The sequence below is a fragment of the Sinohyriopsis cumingii genome, chromosome 14 (genome assembly GCF_028554795.1).
Source record: "Sinohyriopsis cumingii isolate HCF-2022 chromosome 14, ASM2855479v2, whole genome shotgun sequence".
Lineage (NCBI taxonomy): Eukaryota > Metazoa > Mollusca > Bivalvia > Unionida > Unionidae > Sinohyriopsis > Sinohyriopsis cumingii.
This window is the reverse complement of record NC_142974.1, coordinates 28,706,089-28,727,165: the sequence shown is the minus strand read 5'-3', so window position 1 is coordinate 28,727,165 and position 21,077 is coordinate 28,706,089. Positions and strand designations below refer to the sequence as shown.

Genomic DNA, 21,077 nt, shown 5'->3' with positions numbered 1-21,077 from the left:
CTGATGAAAATGACCATACCTCCACAAGAAGGCCAGTGGTAAAGCTCTGTCAGTGCTGAAGACTGAATAATGACAGAATAGAAGAAACTGTAACCCTATGTTAAGGGACGTGACGAAACCTCATTCCCTCCCCCTAGGATGAAAGTGAATGAATCAAAGAATTATTCCCAGCAGCGGAGGTCTAAAGAAAGAATGAAACATATTTAGGTAAAATTCTTTCCCGGGGCATTTAATAAGGGATAGTGAATAACGAGCATCTTAAAGCGCCATGACGTGGCTTAAAACATTACGGTAAGAACAAGTCTCAGAAAAAATTGCAATAGTATTGTAGTATAAAGACCTAATCGTCAGCAAGGACGATAAAAGTGTATACAGTCAAGATATCCTACTATCGTGCACTTGCTGTACTGAGAAACTTCAGAAATAATACTATGACAGATAACTTGACTTTATATAAGCATTACAGAAATATGTACAAAATAAGACAACTAGGCACAAATGCAACCTACACATAGTGAAGGGAAAGGGACGTCTGGAAACCACTTTCAGACAAATAACTTGAAACTAGACATTTAAAATGTCCAGACACCACGAATGGAAAAATTAATAACACCGGATTGAACCAGTACTTTTCAGAATTATTTAATAAACAATATGATATGGACCAATAATTCAGATTAAACGAAAGTACTAAATATGGACAGTAAGCTAACTGAAGAATTGCAGCATGCTATACAAAGTATATAGTTGGGTAAATAAGGTGGTATTGATGACCTTTCGAGCGATTTTTTAAAAGGCATTTGGAAATATTACGGTACCTATCTTAGCGTCAATGTTCAATACATTATTCGATTTTTGATACTTCCCGTAAGAGCTGGACCACGGCTGTTATCGCACCATTCATGAAGAGGAGAATATAAATATACCTGAAAATTATAGATGTATATATGATACTAAGTTAGGATCAATTCAGAATTATGGGTCTGAACTTTGGGGTTTCTACAAATCAAATGACATTGAAACTGTGTATGCCTCATTTCGTATTTTTGGTATCACAGCCGCTGCCTTGGTTAAAACCCCGGCCGAGTCATACCAAAGACTTACAAAAATGGTACTAACAGCTGCCTCGCTTTGCGCTCATAGTTAAGAAGTTAGTGGAAGGACTGGTCGACCTGGTGAAAGGATTATATGATTGGGTGGGTCATCATGCTACATATCTGCGACATGATGCCCCAGTGCTAGGCAACACTATCAACAGGCATACTGCAGACATCGTAGCGATATGACTGAAATTTTTTAAAGCTAAATAAAAATCCAAAGCGCTCGCGCGCACAAACACACACACACACACACACACGGTATTAAAATACACTCCGAGCGGTTGTATCTATAATGAGTCAGCTATTATGTCAATGCAAGTTGCAAAATACAGATTAATTCTTTCTCTAATTAAAGATAACCGAGGATAGAGTCCCAAAATAAAATTATAACATACAACTGACATGGAGCGAACACTATAACAGTTGGGTAAATACAGTTAAGAATCTGCAGGTTTCATACGGGATGGGAGAATTTGGATTATTCTAGGGGTGGGCGATGACAAAGTATTTTATATTAAATTTAAATAACGTTGTAAAGATATTTTTCAACAAGAACTAAATGGAAAGTTAAACTCAATGGATTGATTACGACTTTATAATAAGATAAAAAACGATCTGAATTGTCAATAATATATAGATTGTTTGAACATTTGGTTCAGTGATAGCTTGCTAGGCATACCGAATTTAATCTTTCCCATAATGGTAAAAACAGGTAGGTTTAAAAATATCCCCTACTTTGTAAGACTGTGTCCTTTATGTGCATATATAGAAGATGCGTTTCACTTTGCTTTTAAATGTTATATGTACAAAAATTTGAATAAGAACAATGTACATTCATACGTTCACTGGAATGCAAATCACATAAAGGTTTTCACCGTTGTGCAGAGAATCAATAATAATGTTATTGTTAGTTTGTTGCTGTGCCATTTTTGTAATATGCGCATGTCATTTGGTCTGAAGGCCTTTGCTAATAATGATAATACTATTATTATTATTATTATTACTATTATTATTATTATTATTGTGGTTGTTGTTCTTGTTGTTATTAATTGTTGCTTTATTTAAACCATTTAATTGATTATTTGTTTTGTATTTTATCAATATATCTAGCCAAAAGTAAAGAAGGGGTTTCGGTAACATAGTTTTAAGAAAAACAACCAATATTATGCGTGCAAAATCAATGCTCATATATCAACATATAATTACAATTATGTGTATACATCCATCATTTCGATATACATATATTACATTTTTACAACATTCACACTAGATTAGTTTGATATACTTTATTTTGTAATCTAAAATATGGGTTTATGCCTTTCAGGCGTTGCAAATACAACTGACAGTTCAGGAATACAAATGAGCAATCATGGATAACATTTGGTACAGTTTTAAAATCAGAGTGTAAAAGCTCCCAACAAAACTCGTTCTGAATCAAGCAATGGATTTCACGACTCATTTAAAAGTTCGATTTGAAGGCACGTACAAACATATGTCTTAAAAAGAATAATGCAAACTCTATTCATGATGAAAGAGGTTACAGTTAGGGGTAACCTGTGAAAAAGATACAATTTATGCAGGTGAATTTGATCTACATGATCAAAGTGTGATGCGTAAGGGAAAACTAAAAATAAAGATGCATTTCAAGCATCTTACATGTTCTTCCTTTTGTCTTCTTCTCAGATCATGTGATCTTTTTATTTCGAAGTTCAGGCTAGGTACACACATTTTATGCATCATCATTACTGTCATCATCATAATTTTCGTCATCATCGTAATTATGGACGTGGTTTTCGTACAGATTGGCATCCGTACTTGTGTTAATAGTTGCAATGAAATTCGTGCACATCACCATCTTTTCGCACACCAGCAGCAACAATTGTATTAGCAGATTTTTTAGCTGTAGTAGAAAAAGTTCCAATAAGTGCTAGTAGAGGTAGATGATGTAGTAAGCATTGAATAAAAATGATATAAACATATGTAGCATTTCCTTGCTATATTTTATTATAATATATACTAGACAGTAACTATTTTAGGTTAAAACTCCATAGTGTTGTAATTTCATATCTCCTGACAGTCTAATTAAATATATTGTTATTTCTGTCTGACAGCATTTCAGGAGTGCATTTCAAAACTTTACAAGTCTTGGTGAAAGCAGTATCAGCATGCCCTGCCTGTTGTCAAATACGGTATGTTCATAAGATATGGTATGTTCATAAGATTTGTAATATATATATATATACCTTGACATATTGGCAAAACCTTTTGTCTCTGAGTACATCACATGTTCCTATTTTTTTTTTTCATCGTGCCTACGTCCCTGGAGGATCGGGCGAAGACCTTTTCGCATCATGGTGTGTATGACGCGCCCCTTGTATCTTCAGTATCAATATAAGTGTAATTTTCTTCAATCCTTAATACATAATTGCTTCGTTATCCCAAAGAAACAATCGATCATCTAGAGCAGTTTACCTTAGATACATGATTTCAATTATGCCTGAAGAGCAAGATCAGCTTCAGTTTATCGCCTCTAAGTTTTTGACGTAATTAAACCCTTAGCGCAAAATGACAACACAAACAGTACATCTGCCTTGGCATATAATTATCACATCATGATGAAAACTTTCGTCTGTACAGCCAATAGACAATTGTTATTCACTTTGAATGAGTTGGGTCTGTGGCGGGAAGAACCCAAACATGTACCGGTAGCGCAAAACGAGACCGACACAACTACTGGAAATTACCCGCATAGAACCAATGTATTCAGATTCAGTAGGCATTGCTAATAACGGGTGAGATGGTTTATCTGGATGACAATATTCACACTAATTGTCGTGATAATAAGAACCTATACTTAGACAGTTGTCTCCAAACAACGGCACTGAAGATCGTGGAAAAGTTACATGTTTGGAGTATAGTCTAGATAACTTAATTTCACATTGTTTGCTGTATTGATAATTTTAATAGATCTTCGACCGTTGTAAATGGTTAACTTTAAACGTTCAACAGAGAGATCTATGTCTCCAATTAAAGTAGAGAACTGTAGCAAAGAAAAATCAATATTTACACGTTTTGCAAGTTTTCGCTTTCACAACATCATCCATTCCAAATGAGAATGAAATAGTAACACACACACACACACACACACACACATACACACACATACACAGACACACATATATACACACATACAGGTAGATTTGTGTCACTTGTCGTAAACATGATTGCGCGAGGTGTTTTTTCTCTGACAAGTGCCTTTCCCTGCGCCAATCATTGACAATTATACTTTTGCGATATAATATAATATAATATAATATAATATAATATAATATAATATAATATAATATAATATAATATAATATAAAAAGAACACAAAATAATATTGGGAGAATATAAGATCAGATAAAAAAAATGCAACCTAATGCATAAAACAGAAAAGACGTCGAGACGATAAACAGGTAACTGAAAAGTGTGAAAAATGGAATATATACCAAAGCTTCTGTAGAATTTGTGCACGAAAGAGAAATTGTATTTATTTATCTATATGAATGCTAATGAAACATATTTTCACCATTTATACAATAAAATGCACACAATGGAACATGCATGTTTATTTATTCTTTGTCACATTTTATAAATCCAGTGATCATTTATTTGAATCTGCATTTAATGTTAGAACTATTTACTTTCTACCTTATCTCTGCCAACAAAGAAATGACATATTTGAGGAAGAGAATTGTGAATGTATCGTTACTATTGTAAAAGGCAAAGATATATATATATATATATATATATATATATATATATATATATATATATATATATATATATATATGTATATATATATAGTTTACCATTTTTTGAATTATACAAGACAATTAAAAAGAAATTTAAAAGTAAAATGTCAGCCAGAGAGAGACACGTGCATTTACAATTCAGAATAATTGGGCATGAATATGACCCTTTGGTTAGGATACTACAGCAACCTGACGAGTTATGGGGCTAAGTCAATAGTAAACATATTGATGTCTGGCTGGGACAAATTGCAAAACTACCAACATATACAGAAAAGGCTTTTAATAAACTTAAATTTAACCAATAAATGCAACTTTCTTGATCCTCAAAAAGAGAAAAAGTTGAAAACCTATCCATCAACATTTATAAATGTTATAGTGGCTTCAGTTGCCGCTTGTTCAGATAATTAGATGAGGATTCAAAATTGCAACCTGCTGCTTAAATGGTCGAAACGTTTGATTTTAGAGAGGGCTAAAATCTGAGATTATCCAAATAGTATTAGCTACAAAGTCAATTTGCAACTTTTCTTGACTTGGAATTTACTAAACCTATATACCGGACGATCGCAAACTACAAATAAAAAAGTGTGCTTGCACATACTTTTTATATTTTAGGAATGAGCATATTTTTTTTATATTCGATACATATTATACTAACTAGCAACTCGCAAAAGTTATACTTTCCACATAGTTGTAAACTATCACAATCTGAGCATATTTGCTGTCGCATAATGTTACGGTTCATATTTTGTTTTTTATCTGTATCCAAAATATTCTGTTTTCAGTCAAGCTGCAGCGAGCAACGCTGCTTTCTCATCCTTATCACCATCGGGATCTTTTCTATACCAGTATGTTTCGTAATAGTCACACTTACTTCATCAGAGAGAGTTGAGTAAGTATCAATTTCTGAGTGCAATCAAACTCCATGCTTACTAAAAGTAGCTTAAAACTAGTCGAAAGATAAAGCATCCATGAACCAAATCAGTTTCAGATGCAGTTTATTGGGATTTGTTTCTGATTTGTTTTCCTAGTCTGGTAAAAACATCCAGTTTAGACCTTGCTGTAGAAGATTCAAAATGCATTGCATGACTAACCATTCGTATATATATATATATATATATATATATATATATATATATATATATATATATATATATATATATATATATATATATATTGGCTGACAAATTCATTATCTACTATAATTTATATACACATGAAAGAATGCCTGTGTGCATGCGTGAGTGAATGGGTATATGGATACATACATGCATACATACATACAAGAGTCAAATTCCAGTCATCAATATTTCTGCAAAACAGATGCACTATTTCTCCAAGCAACATCGTAACCATTTGTTTTAGGCATTTCTCAATTCTAGCTCGTGGTTTTCAGACTTTTTATAAATAATTACTAGACAATCATATTACCATGAGTGTTTGAAATATGCTTTTCACGTTCAATAGGTATTTCCGTATATCCCTACAAGTATTTGAGTGAGCTGTGCTGTCTGATTGTTAGACTATCAACATTTGCGTCTGAAAAATGTCCAATATGCTAACATAAAGGCTGATATGCATTTGTTACGTCATAACTCCTCATGCTTAAATTTGTCTGCTCTTCTATTTTCGTTTGTCTTTAGCAGGTGTCGCGTTTTACCGTTCAAATTTATTCCTGAACTAAACTTATATTTAACGAAATAAGCCAAAAGCATGGTTTTTATTTGAAAATCTCTGACAGTGTTATTGATAGCTTCCCACCCACAACTATTCAATTTTATTGACAGGATTGGTGAAATGTTCTCAAAAGTATAGGTTCTGCATTTTGGGTAATTGTATTTAGGTTTAGCTTTTTGAGCCAGTATAGATATATGGTACTAGATGTTCATTGCTCTACCACTTTGGACAAAACGATATCTACAAGCTACTCTACTGGTGGTGTGTGTGTGTCTGTCTGCGTGTTTGGCGTATACAGTCCACAACCATATGACCCTTTTGATGTTAACGGCAGGCGCATTACCTACATCAGATCCTGAGACATCTACTCCTTTGTGGATAGGGTTAAACCTACATTTAGTTTTTAATTATATCCATCTTCGTCATTGTCGTTGTTATTATTGTTACAATTGTTGCAGAAAATCTCAGGTGTCTCAACAGCCTCCCCAGATGGCTGCATCACAACAATCGAATCAGTCTTCACAGACCCCTAATGAATCTTCATTAAAACAGCAAGACACGGAAAATGCACTCAAGGACTTATTGGATAAACCGCAGTTGAATATCGGTAATGTATATATTTATCTACCAAAATTCTTACCGGTTTTTTTGCAGGTAATTAATTTCAATGATTATGAAATGTTTGCAACAAACCACACACTTACGGACCGTGCGAACGGTGGTGTTGTGTTACATAACTACGACCCATTCCTCAATCAACTAATGTTAGTAATGAGGAAATTGCCATTTATACAACAACCATGAAAGTTATATGTTTAAAACTGAATCAAATTCAATGTACACTATCTATCATTTATTTTCATTGATGTTCTCGTTCAGAAATTTGCTATCCTTTACTTAATTTTCTTGGTTTGGAAGACTATATGTTGTTTGAATTTATAAACTCGCCAGAAAACCTTTCATTAATAACTAGCACATGTAATTTGAACTTCAACTGATTAAAGTGTTTCCAACATTTGTGCACATATTCTTCAAGCAGAGTTTCATTGCTATGACACCACATAGGCAAAACGTGTGGGATGTGATGGGTTAGTAAAATTAACATTATTCTATTCACTAACTGGTTTATGCATAACTGTGGATAAAAGAATTATAATTAAGTATTGAACTAAAGTTTAAAATTAAAATCTTATATCAGCAACCATTTCCTTTCCCAAATCTCTTGTGCAATACTCAGGATGAGTTAAGCTACATAGTATTCCACTATGTGATATTAAACAAGAATAAAGCTAGGAAATTGGACATTAGGAATGAATTTCCTGAACTCTCGATATATATATATATATATATATATATATATATATATATATATATATATATATATATATATATATATCCACAACATGATTATAACTCTAAGTCGCAATTCCTCCTACGTTATTTTTGTTTTTATACAACACACCGGGCTTAATCATTGAAAGGGAAATAACCTAAAACTTGTAAATATATTCAACATATAGAACAGGAAAACATGTAAGCAATCTATGTATCGCTTATTGTGATCAACAAACATGAACAAAACATTAATGTTACAACACATCTATAAATAACAACGCATTATATATTTATTATCTATGTTTTCGTCCCTTATTAGATATATTTAACATTGTGAAATGACTAAGTTTTACATTTCATTTTGATGTAGCTCTTACATATTACTATTCCTACAATAAATTTATTATTGGTTTGTTGCCGATGCATCTTTAATGTGTTTTCTCAGCTATGTATAGTATCTCGATCATAACAGTCTATTTTACTGGGGCCTCAAGTAACTGAGTGGTCAAAAGTGGTCTAGTGTGTTAGACTCTCTGAATCGACCTATGTGGGTATGTGAGAAAGCTTTCCTGTAGTATCCATTGGATCGGGGTTTTTCTAACCAGGTTTTTCCCCTGTGTTTCCTGTACCAGTTATACTGACTGTCGTTTATGGCCTATCATTCACTAAGAAATAGCATTAAACCCCGAGCAACAACATCAAAATGTTTTAAAAGGCACATGCTTATATTTGTACTATTATTTTGATTTACTTCTAACCAATGCAGGGATTAGAAGATTTTGGCTCGTGCGAACAAATGAATAACTGCACAATGGTTCCAAATGCAGGACACATTTTAAAATCTTTTAGTTTCCTACCTGTTGTGCAGATACTTTGTGTCCAGATTTATATATGGAGTCATAAATTAGACAGTTTAGGTGAAACTTGCATGTGACCCAGCAAACTTAGGCATATAAATTCATCGACCATAATGACTTAACTACGGATGCAACTTGAATATACAGTAAAATGTAAGACATGTATCGATTATCATTTTATGTCTGTCTGTGTCTAACGATATACAGCTGAATTCTCCGCTATCAATTTTCGTTGTGTTTTACTAGATGCAGGTGAAATCTCATCAAACAATTAATTTTTCAACTGTGTTTCTTTTAATATTAAAACATTTAAACATTTTCAGGGTGAGGACTTCTCAATTAGGTCATCCAATTTAAATATACATTAAAAAGAATATTACAGAATTTGTTGCACTGAAAACATACCTTTTATTCATGCTATCGATACACATCAAAATACATTCAATCAAAACTTATATTTCCTTTCTATGCACCCTACTTGCAGCTTATATATATATATATATATATATATATATATATATATATATATATATATATATATATATATATATATAAGGAAATTTGATAAAGAATTCGATACTTGATGTACCTATTCCTAACCTATATAGAAAAACAGTGAACATTTCATTAATACGTTTACTAAATAGGAAAAAATTACATCACATGAATATGCAAAGTGTAAAAAGACTAATATAACAAAAATGACTTAGAATTTCAAGAAATGAATTAGTATATACTTGACTCTGACAATCATCAAGGTTCATGTGATTTTGCCAATGACCATGAACTACATAAACAATAATTTCTATTCTGAAAGTCTGACAGTTTGGTTTTATTGCAGCCAGATTTATGGTGAGAAGGTACATCTATCTTATCACTTAAAAAAATCTTTTAAAAACAAAACATAAAAAGACACACACCCCACCCCACCCCACCCCAACAAGCAAACCAAAAAACCCAACCAAGCCAAAACTGGCTTAGTAGCTGCATTTCCTTGAAAAAACGTAATTGGAGGTAATTATCTTGGAACATCTTTCATTCCTGCCATCTTTGCAATCAGAAATGAATTGAAAACATGAATTATTCAATTTATTTTTTACATGGGGTGATCAATTTAATACGGTTAAATATAAACAAATTTAGGTACAATCAAGAACTTTATCACACCAATTTTAAAAGTAAATTATAAATTTCTTCTGCTTTACCATTTAAAGACTCATGGTACTAACTCAGTTCCCATAGTAAACCTATGCAAAGACCATGATATTAATAATTCAATAACTTAAAAATTTTGAGTGCTCATGATCAAACCTATATTTATCACTGTAGATGAAACCTGGATGTCAGCTTCTGTGTTGAGGAAAAGATATGAGCTGCAGCATTTTCTGGACCTGCATGTGTTTGAAACATGTTCTTTCAATTCCGCACCAAGGTATCAGGTGCTAATATTAGCAATGAGTGTTCCAAACTCAAGACTGTGAAAGGACTGAAATTCCATCAATAAAACAATGTCTTTATTTACCCCTAGGGTCAGCTCTCAAAAGATTCTTTTTCCTAAAACATAACTTGCATTATTAATCAATCCTGGTCAGCCAAACCCATATATAGCCAAACCCATATATACTCTATTTTATGTTCACCCATTTCCAGGCTTTTTCCCATTTTTCCATATCATTAGTACCATGTGTCTTATATTCATCCTTGATTTTCTTGACAGCCCTAGGAAAATTAGTTCAATACATAAGTAAACAATGTGCATTGTTTTGCTTGTCAAAGATTACAGTAGTGATTATTACATTATATTGCAAGTTCATCTTCACCTAAAGACCAATGGTGCATTTCAGGCAACATTTAAATATTTGATCTTTATCTAATAAAATCAGAAAAAATTCTAAAATAAAGCTGTATAATAAGAATCATCTTTTTTAATATCACCATTTATCGCTCTTCTATTTAATACAGAAATACATTACCAGCCTTGTCATATTATGTAATTAATGAGCAAAAGGTCAAGGTGACCATCTATATGTATATGTATTATTAAAAAAAATGAGATTTAAATGACAAAAATTACCTAAAATCCTCCACCCCAAAGACATAGAATTTAAAAGTAAAGTAAGGTACACATAAGTCTATTACAATGAAAACATGAACTTTCAAAACATTCACGAAAGAAATTAGTGGGATGAAAAGTCATGAGAGGTCACCACCATTAAGCATGTAGGAAGAGACCGTAGCGATCATATCTGAAGCATTATGTTTCAAAACACAACTAGGAAATATCATACTGCTTACTGTCATTACTCTATAAATGGTAAAGTGTACACATTTTATATATGTATCGCATAGATATAAACCAAAGTGCAAAACACTCCACATAACATAGTCAAATGTACACACTGTTCCCCCTCCCCTTTCTTGGCAACAGTTGATATATCTGAATAAGTGTTTAATATCCCACTGAAAATCACTCTGTGGTTTACAAAAGGTATTAAGTTTGCTTGTTATCCACAAACAGAACCATTTGGTTGCATTTATAGTAAAGTTAATTGCACTTGCATATGAAGTGTCACTCTATTGCTGTGGCTGTCTATATGACTCACAGTACTAATTCAGTTCCCACTGAAATTCCATCAAAAAACAATGTCTCTATATTTTTCACTTACAACTAGGATAAGCACTCAAAAGATTCTTTTTGCAAAAACATGACTTACATTGCTAAGGAATTCTGGTAAGACAAACCCATATATACTATATTTTATTTCACCCATTTCCAGGCTGGTTCCCATTTTTCCATATCATTAGTACTGTGGTGTCCTTAAGCAGTTTCTTGACAACTTTCAACTTTGTTAAATAACTATCGTCTAATACATAATCCAAGTTTAAAGAAAAGGTCTGCTACTGGCAATCTACAATTGGAAGTGAACCAGGTAATATCAATTTCTGTACATATTGTTTTCATTTAAAATTGTTTTTTTTTCACTCTGCATTATAGCGTTTGAATAAAAATATTTCACAACAGACCTGATACCAAGTAAAGTCATTCAAAATCTGCATGGTTTACTTGAGGGACAAAGGAGAACCATCCAATAGTAGAAAAGTATTATCAGCATCCTGTACTACCGTAATCTAAATTCCTTTTCATTATAACAAAATGTAATTATTGTCTGTGTTTGTTCATTTGCAATTCCTATCATTAATATAATATTGTGCAAGAGGGTCACCAAGACGACAATCATTAAGCTGAATCTGAGTTTGATGATGGTAATCCTTTCTAATTGTGAAGCTTTGTCTGATCATTATATACCAACAGGGCGTTTTGAACCAGTGGCTGATCAAAAAGGGAGTATAACTCTGTATTTGAACAAGGAATTCAACGAAATTTAGATGGAATGCATTCATTTCACTTTCTTGTTTTAAAATGGGGTAAATAGGCTACATCAAGTATTTATAATGATACGACTCTATGGTAATAAATGAAGCAACATAAAGAAGTAAACCCATCAAGTTTTGCACAACTTAACAATTTGATTTTCAAATTTATATATTGAAACTTTAAGAGAACTTACAGCATTAGGAATTGAATAAAAAATAATCTTAAAAATATTAAAGTCCACAAGAATCTAATGTTTCAAAATTAATTCTAGATCCTCAAAGTTAACCAACAGGTCTAATATGTCAAAAACGCATTCTGAAGAAGACTTTTAACAATTCACAAAAGGTTCAGAAAAATAAATTAGTCTAATGAGCACTTTATATTTCCCAAAAAATAATCCAAACAAACGTTTCCTCTCAAATACAACACAGAACAAGAACAGAATAATAAAAATAAGAAACCTGACCAGCGTTAGTTACTATATTTACAAGTCAAAGGTGTAAACGTATTTTTCTGCTACTCAGACGTGATAATTTTCAAATATCCCTCATCGTAAAGAACCATCCTGACCTAACCCATTCAATGGGAAATAACTTAAGGGTCACCAGCCATACTCTTAACAATTTTCTTTTTTGCATCAGATTTGCATTACGCAATTAAAAGTAGGTATACTCACACAGAAAGAATACAACATTTGTAAAGAAATTTGTAAAAAAAAATAATAATTCAATCACTCGAAATAGAAGTATACAATGCTGTTACTTCCCCTTTAGCTATGATTTCCCATGCCAACCGGAAATCACGTACATTTATCCCCACAAGATGAAGTACGTGTTTTTTGTAGTCACAAAATAAAAACACTATAAACTATGGATAGGGAACATTTAGATGAAACTACTGAAAACTAATTTTCTGTTCAGCCTTACATCAATGTGTGTACACGACGCACTAGATTGTGCCGCTTTCAAAACTGTTCCATTGTTTCAATTTATTTTCAAAATTCCCATTAATACAGGTAAATGGGAATCAATAATGGCTTCCCTATGTCAGCCAACTTTGTAAAAGAAAAGAAATGAAATCGGCATACTTAAAAGAATCCAAAGGAACCAAAATTGGATTCCTTATCTCGGCTGACTGCATTAAAAAAATGTAGGCGCACTTAAAAGAATCCAAAGCCAGTGACCCTTAGTTCTTCTATGAACACACCTGACCAACCTGCGCAAAGGGAAACAACACCAATCTTGTCAACATGTTTACTACTATTATTAGTAGTAACTTTATGATAGCTATTAATAGATCCTATGCAATCTACTTTTAATATCTTAAAATAGAACCTACCCCAAAACAAAATTTTACCTATCGATAATCACTACAATTTACAGTCATTAATAAAAATAAAAAGAATTAGTTATACACAACAATAGTCAAAAAAGGCCATTCTCTCCCCCTCCCCCCATAACCTATGGTTAAATTCTATTTTGCAGATCTTCCCCAATCTTCGCACCTGAGAAGAGTTTTACATATACAGGAGTAATTGATACACTAATTTATTGACTGACTGACTGATTTACTGCGTTCTAAGCTCTGTCTCTTTTTCTCTAAATAGGTAGCAGGCAGGAACATATTTCCATATGCATGTATTTTAATTACTATTACCCCAACCCTTTCATGATTGGCTTTATGATTCAACACTAGATTTCCGACAAAAACATAATTGGTTGACCTGCAATTGATATTTTAAATCTCTCTCTCTCTCTGAAAAAAAGAAAAAATAATAAGCAATCATGTTTTTACCATGTCTTAATGCGCGAGGATCTCATAAAATGAAAGTTCATATCAATCAGCGTTAAAAATGAACTGTTGTATTGTTGACCTATCCACAGAGATGAAACTTCCTTTCAGATTTTAAGCAGATGAAAACCGTTCATTTGTCGAGTTTGCCACAGCTGTGCTATAGTTCAGAATAGCAATCAAATCTAAAACAAAAGGAACCACAAAAATGTAAACAAGGTCAATCAAGCATGTGCCATTAATGTGTTGATGAAAGAAAGATATTTACCTCACCAGCAATTTCAAATCTTAATTTAAGCATAAAGAAGAATATGCCTTGCAATAACTTTCAGTTATTTGACAAAGTTCAGCTAAACGTTTATAGTGAATGTGTGTGTGTGTGTGTGATTTGGATTTTTAACATAGCTTTAACAATTTTTCAGTCATATCGCTACGATGTCTGCAGCGTGGCAGTTTATAGTGATGTCTAGCACTGGAGCATCATGTCGCAGACATGTAGCATGATGTCCCACCTAGTCACATTATCCTGACATCAGGCTGACCAGTCCCAACACTAACCTCGTAATGCTGAGTGCCAAGCGAGGAAGCTGTTACTAGCATTTTTGTAAGTCTTTGGTATGACTCGGCCGGGAATCGAACCCACGACCTCCCGCATTTGAGGCGGACACTCTAACTACTAGGCCACTGGAGTGGTTTTATAGTGAATTTACGAAGACAGCGTGTACATGTGGAATGTTAGGACATTGCATGGTATTGACACACGCATTTACTTTTTTCTAAGAAACTAGTATTTAATTCCCTTTTCATTTACACATATACATGTTATGAAAAATGCGTTGATTGACAGTCTAACCTATTTGGTATGTGCTTTTCTTTTTACAAATACATACATTTATATGCTCATCCTTTGTAATATTTACTGTGTAATGAAAGCATGTAGTTTAAATGTTAAGAAACCTGTAACCAGAGCTTATTTATTTTATAATAAAAGAACAACCATAAGATATTCATATAAATTAAAGAAAAGTGTCACGATAGATAGGGAAATGATGCTGTCAATCACAGATATGCCTAGCCTTTGCAAAGCATGATTTATCTTTAGGTCACATAAGCCGCCTAGTCTCATATACTTTCTAAGCTTTATTTATTTATTTGTTTATGTATGAAACCCTACCTAATAAATTCCAAATTGTTTTTCTATAAAATTGCAAATACAAATATGAATTGTGGAGGGACTGGCTTCATTTGAAAAATAATCCGGTCAAATAACCGGCCAGACATGAAATGTGCTATGCTTTATCTGAAAACTGCATCAATTCGAGATCGTTACAAACGGGTTATATCGTATGTTGTAAAACTGCAATATATAAAAGAATGCACTTAACAGCCTTTTAGTTTAATATATTTCTCAGCTCAATTAGTTGCAATCCTATGAATGATCCGACACATCTAGAGATGGATGGAGATTTTCCAACGTACAAAGTCTATTAGGTTATGGCTATTATATTTTGCTGCTTTTAGATGACAACTATTTTGCAGGGATCAGTCTTCACCGATTTGCTAAAGAATTTTTATACAATTTTCAAAAATGTATTATCGGTTAATTCATTTAAACTGTAATACAATAAAGTGAAAAAAGTCTATATTTATATGCAATAACAATAACCGTGTGTGCAGCTGAGTGGGTAGTGGTGACATGGCTATTTGTGTTTAAGAGACTGAATCACAATAGTTTTATTCAGCATGTCTTATACTTTATTGTATTTTATTTCAGTACTTCGTAGCAACACAAATGACTATGATTGCCAAGACACAAGAAGCAAAAAAACCTTTCCAAATCTGGGATACGCATTTATGGGCTACAACATCCTAAAGGGTTTTCCATTAGCCATTGGGCCTGATCCTGGATTCACATACCGAATATTTAGACCAGACTACAGTAATGGTGGCCAGACTGCGGATTGTCGATATAGCATTCCCAGGGGTTTGGTTATCACTAGGGATGTTTCCTGTGTGACTTCCTTCTCCTCTCAAATTGTCCAAACCCAGTACGAATTGCTCAAAGCACTATCTACAGCTACTACAACTGGAGGTGGAGGATGGGGTTTCAGCTTTTCAGCAAGTGCAGGGTACAGGCAAGTTGTATCCACTGTCTCTGATGCAAAGGTGGTTGTGATATACTCCAGAGCAAACTGTGATTATTATATCAGCAAACTGGAGAAAACACAACCTCCGCCTTTTGATCCAGAGTTCTTGAAATGGGTAATAAAATTGAATAAAACTATTTCCAATGAATCTGAACAGGAGAAAATTAAATATTTTGAATTTTTTGAATACTATGGTACACACTTTCTTCACAAGGTTATTTTTGGTGCTTCCTATATACACGAATACAAAATGTCAGCTTTAAACTATACTTCCATGCGTGAGCTAGGTGTTGACATCGCTGCCACTGCTAGTTTTTCATCACAGTTGATAAGTGTGCAGGCAGGTTTTAACCTAGTGGAATCCAAGAAATCTGTAGCAAACCAATTTCTTTCCAATGTTCAAGAACGTACGATAACAAAAGGCGCGCCTCCTCCAGCTGACGGCAAAGACACGACCTGGGCTTCGATTGTACAAGAAACGCCAATTCCAACAACATACGTTCTAGGTTCCTTGGAAGATCTCTTCACTCAAGATTATATGGAATCAGTGGGAGTGATGTATGATGAAATGAATACTAAAATAACAGCCTATAAAGGAGAATACTGTCGTTTCCTACGTGAGAAAGGACTTCTTGACAACTGCCTAGATTTTGTCGACGTGATAGTTTTGGAAGGGACTCAGATTGTTGGAGACGTAAGAGTTAAGACATCAGGTAGGACCGATTGTCATGAGAGTTGTCTGGAGGACAAATCATGTGTAGCCATGGATTTCTGCAATGAGTGCACACGAACTGACAAGAATTACAACAAATGTCACATGTATAATGAAGATGGATATATGGAAGCTGAATCACAAACTGCCATGGAAACCACAATATGGATCTCAAAAATAAAGCGTCAGTTGGTGTTGTACAATACAGCAGTCATCGGGCCTGAACGATTGAGTTCTTATTCCGAAAGCATTTAGGACTGTTTGCAAAGATGTCTGGAGGACGAATACTGTGTGATCATTACATATTGTAACTGTTCTGAAAAGACAAGAAACTGTAAACTGTATCGTCAGGAAGGAATAATTAGGCTTAAGGCAGAAGATGGGTCCCAAACACATTTCCTTTCCAATAAGATTAACTCTATATATGACATCTTTACCACAGGCCAACCCCAAAAACTTACTGGACCAAACTGATTCACCTAAAAGCAAAAATGATGCAGAAATAGTTTGCTCATATTTTCAGAAATATAAAACCACAAAAACGTGTCCTAATAGCTATCAAGTCTTTAGTGGTTGTTGCTTGTCTTTTTTAATGAACAATACGTAATATCAGACACAAGATACAGCTACATTTTCTTAGGAACGTGTCAAAATAATAATGGACTTCAAGTCATTTGTATGAGATTCATCTTTCACAAGTTAATTCTTTCTGACAAAAATAGACATAGAAACGCTATATGAGCAGAAGAATACAGCCTCAACAACCTCATCTGCTGAATAGTTCTCAATCACATATGATTAAATGAGTCCGTTCTGTTTTCTAAGTTTTGTCATTAAATGCATCAATGAAATAATTGCAATAAATAATTAAAGGGTAAATCAATGCACTTTTTGTGAAATACATAAAGCATCATGACCAAAAGTAATGAACATCAACATCTCACCATGTTTATACCTTTATCTAAATCTTAAAACGAATTAATTTGTAGGTTGTTATCCTTATACAAATATTTTCAATCCATTAAATAACAAACAATGAAATGTAATTTGCTCTTAAAATCATATAATGAAGAATGGATGTTAGATCAAATTGTCGTTACATAATATCAAGCAGAGAGATATTCAAAATTTCCTACTGTCATACTAAAACAAAAATATAATTAAAAACTTTCAAGGCCAGAAACAGCTAAGTACCCAAGGATCAATACAATGGGGGTAGTTAGTTTGACACAGGATAGGTACACAGGGGGTAGATCTACATATCTAATAATGTGCAGTTTGAATTGGATTCAAAATTGGTAATTAGACCTCGTTTATGGTTTTGGTTGAAATGGCAGCACATGTACTTCACTGAAAATGAAATACAAACTACTGAATTTGTGCTTAGTCCGTTACCGCTATTGAAATTATACACTTCTGAAGATTTGTAGTTTAGCCGACACCTATACACATTTGCAGTCAGGTTGGCTATTGGAGGCAGTTTGTTTCTAGAGTGGACTAATTCTTGTCATGAATATGGTACCTGAAAATTTACATATAGAAGTCTGGGCTAACCATTTCTTTCCAGCCATAAGTCTCAATTGATAATGCTAGTTCATTCAGTTTTTGGTCTGACAGTTTAAAATCTTCTTCTCTCTCTCTGTGTCTGCCAGCCTGTATGTAACTGTCTGTCTACATATTTGCACACACATACAAGCACACATTAAATCAAGATTTTATGATGATTACTGATTCTCTTCCTATAAAATGAGACATGTAATTCGCCTGGCCCTGAACAAAAAAGCCTATTAGTTTGCCAATTTAAGGGTTGAGCCTGGTGCACTTTGCTCCTTATTATTCATGCTTACCCCATTCACAACTGTTTTTCTTATATTTTTTCCACACTGTTTTACATGTGTCTCTTTAGCATGTATTCAGGCAGATTTTGGCCTAGCAATAAAGTATACTTGCCTGAAAGCTGTCGCTATGTTCATTATGATTTTAGGCAAAATATACTGCAAAAGATAAGTCTTTAAAAACCTTTTATATTTCAAGCTTTGTGATTTTTCCATATGGTGCTATAAGTCATAGGATTATATAGATACAACAAAAATATATGTACCATGATAATAACATCTAAAAAGTTACTTCTGTCATTCCCTGGCCTATACGTCCTATCGTATGGAATTTATGAAATCTGTACATAAAGGAATCAAAGAAACCTCCATGACACACAAAAATTAACAAGAATTTCACTTGAATGCAATGAAACCTGAATGTAAATAAATGAGTAGGGCACATTTTTATTTGTTAGCATATGTAACATCTGCTAAGTGGACCTAGTAGTGTTTGGTTTGAAGGGTGGTACCATAACTAATAGTTCTAACGCCACCGACATTCTTGGAGAAATTATGTACTTATTTAATCTTAAATACAATAAAGATATAATTGTATAGACTGGTTTAAAATGAAGCCAACAATGAAGTACAGATATATAAGCTTGTTTTGTGACCAGATATTTTGTATATAGTTATACATACTGACCATTGGGGCATATGCAAGACTTTAATCACACCTTTGTATATTGTGTTCCATGGGCAACTGTAAATAATGTGACATTATGTGTGCTGACTGTAAGGTTATTTGAGCTCTGTATTTTCTACCTGATGGATATAACTGTGATTTATGTTTAGCATTTGCATATTAAATGTGAGAAACAAGACTGGATTAGATTAGGGTGCAAATAAAAGATGTCCAATTTATGTGCCATTTTGGGGACTCTTGGTGGATAACTTGGTAGAGCAGCAGACTCGTAATACAAGGGTCACAGGTTCAAATTCCATTCAAATCAGTCACTCTCTGCTAACTTTTTTTGACTCGAAAAACATGTCTTGGCACTTATTCTTTTGGCATGACTCAGCTGATAACATATTAAAATGGCTGCAAATAGCACACAGCCAACAAATGTTCACTTCTATGCTCATCTATGGCAAACCATTTCTTAAAAACAAACAGGTACAAAAACATAAATATTTATATTTGTTTTGCTAAAAACAAAATTGGAATATAAATTTCTTCAAAGAGGAGCAATTTTAATAAACTAAGAACATTGTAATAAAGATTCAGAAATATATTTTAAATAACAACATAAAATACCAATTAGAATGTGTTGATCCATTAGATTATTATGGGTGCATCTTGAAAAAGTATTGAATTCTCTATATTTTTGATTGTGAATGTCGTTTTAGAATATGTATATCTTGGTACATATGGTGTCTTTATGACACAATTCAAAGTAAGATCACTTTCAATGCTGTCAAATAAAACAATGATGTCACATTAAAGGGTCGTTTTATTGTAATTTCTGAGCACACCATTTTGTAACTGATTCCTTGTTTGAAATATAATCTCATCATTTAATGCATACACCTTTCTGCATGGAACACAGTACACAATCAAATGTTGCAAAATTAGTATGTTTGAAATTTGTTAAACATTTATTGGCAGTGGGTTAAAATCTATACTAACATCTCTCAAGTATATTTAACTCAATTTGCCTCATTCACAACCATGTACATAGTAACTGTTGTCAGCTCTTGTTAGCATTAAGAACCTATTAAATTGAATAGTTCAAAGATTATTACCAGGATGAAAGAGGAAGGGAGATAACTGGGTCAAGTCTTGAATCAGCAGTACACTGACTCATTACTTGAAAAAAGTTTAAAAAGTGAACCCCTTAAACTACATCCGCTTCTTTATATCATTATACTGTTTCTTTAAATGAATGCATTGTATGTAGGTTCATATTATTATATATTATATTGCATTTATAATTTGCATTCTTGCTGATCTGTGTTCTTTAAACATATTCTTTTCATTTTACCTATTAAATTTTTTTCAGGCATTTTCATATATGGCTTATTCTATTCCTGTCTTGTGTAATAACCTCAATAAATATGTGTAGATCTTATTACAATCGTTTCTTGTTATAATTTGCATTCTTTTTAAATTCTGTCTGATATTGTTAAGTACATGTTCTTTATAGGCATAAAGATTTCATACTTTAGGGATATTTATGCATCGTGAGGAAGGGAGTTGGTTTTCAATTCTTTTTGCTGGGGGATATATCAAACCATGTCTTATTGTGCAATAACCATGTCAAAAGTCAAAGCATTAATCAGCACATACTGATCCTAATTCATAATGATAATGTATGTAAAATAAAGGATTTTACAGTTGCTTAGTGGATACAGAATTTAACATTAGAGGCATATGGATGAAACTTAGTCCTAATACAACGAATAGGCTT

At 33.1% G+C, this 21,077-nt stretch overlaps 1 protein-coding gene across 10 annotated transcripts in view; it reads left to right on the top strand.

The window, feature by feature from the left end:
* LOC149783493 (perforin-like protein 1) overlaps positions 1 to 20,738 on the top strand; it is an 80,173-nt gene extending 59,435 nt beyond the window's left edge. For all 10 annotated transcript variants that reach the window (XM_089931741.1, XM_089931742.1, XM_089931739.1 and 7 more), the window contains 4 exons: positions 3,212 to 3,289; positions 5,680 to 5,786; positions 7,030 to 7,178; positions 15,705 to 20,738. In XM_089931741.1, the coding sequence (XP_089787867.1) occupies positions 3,266 to 3,289; positions 5,680 to 5,786; positions 7,030 to 7,178; positions 15,705 to 17,044 (1,620 nt within the window). In that variant the 5' untranslated portion in view covers positions 3,212 to 3,265 and the 3' untranslated portion in view covers positions 17,045 to 20,738. The remainder of the gene's footprint in view (positions 1 to 3,211; positions 3,290 to 5,679; positions 5,787 to 7,029; positions 7,179 to 15,704) is intronic.
* Positions 20,739 to 21,077: the final 339 nt, after the last annotated feature.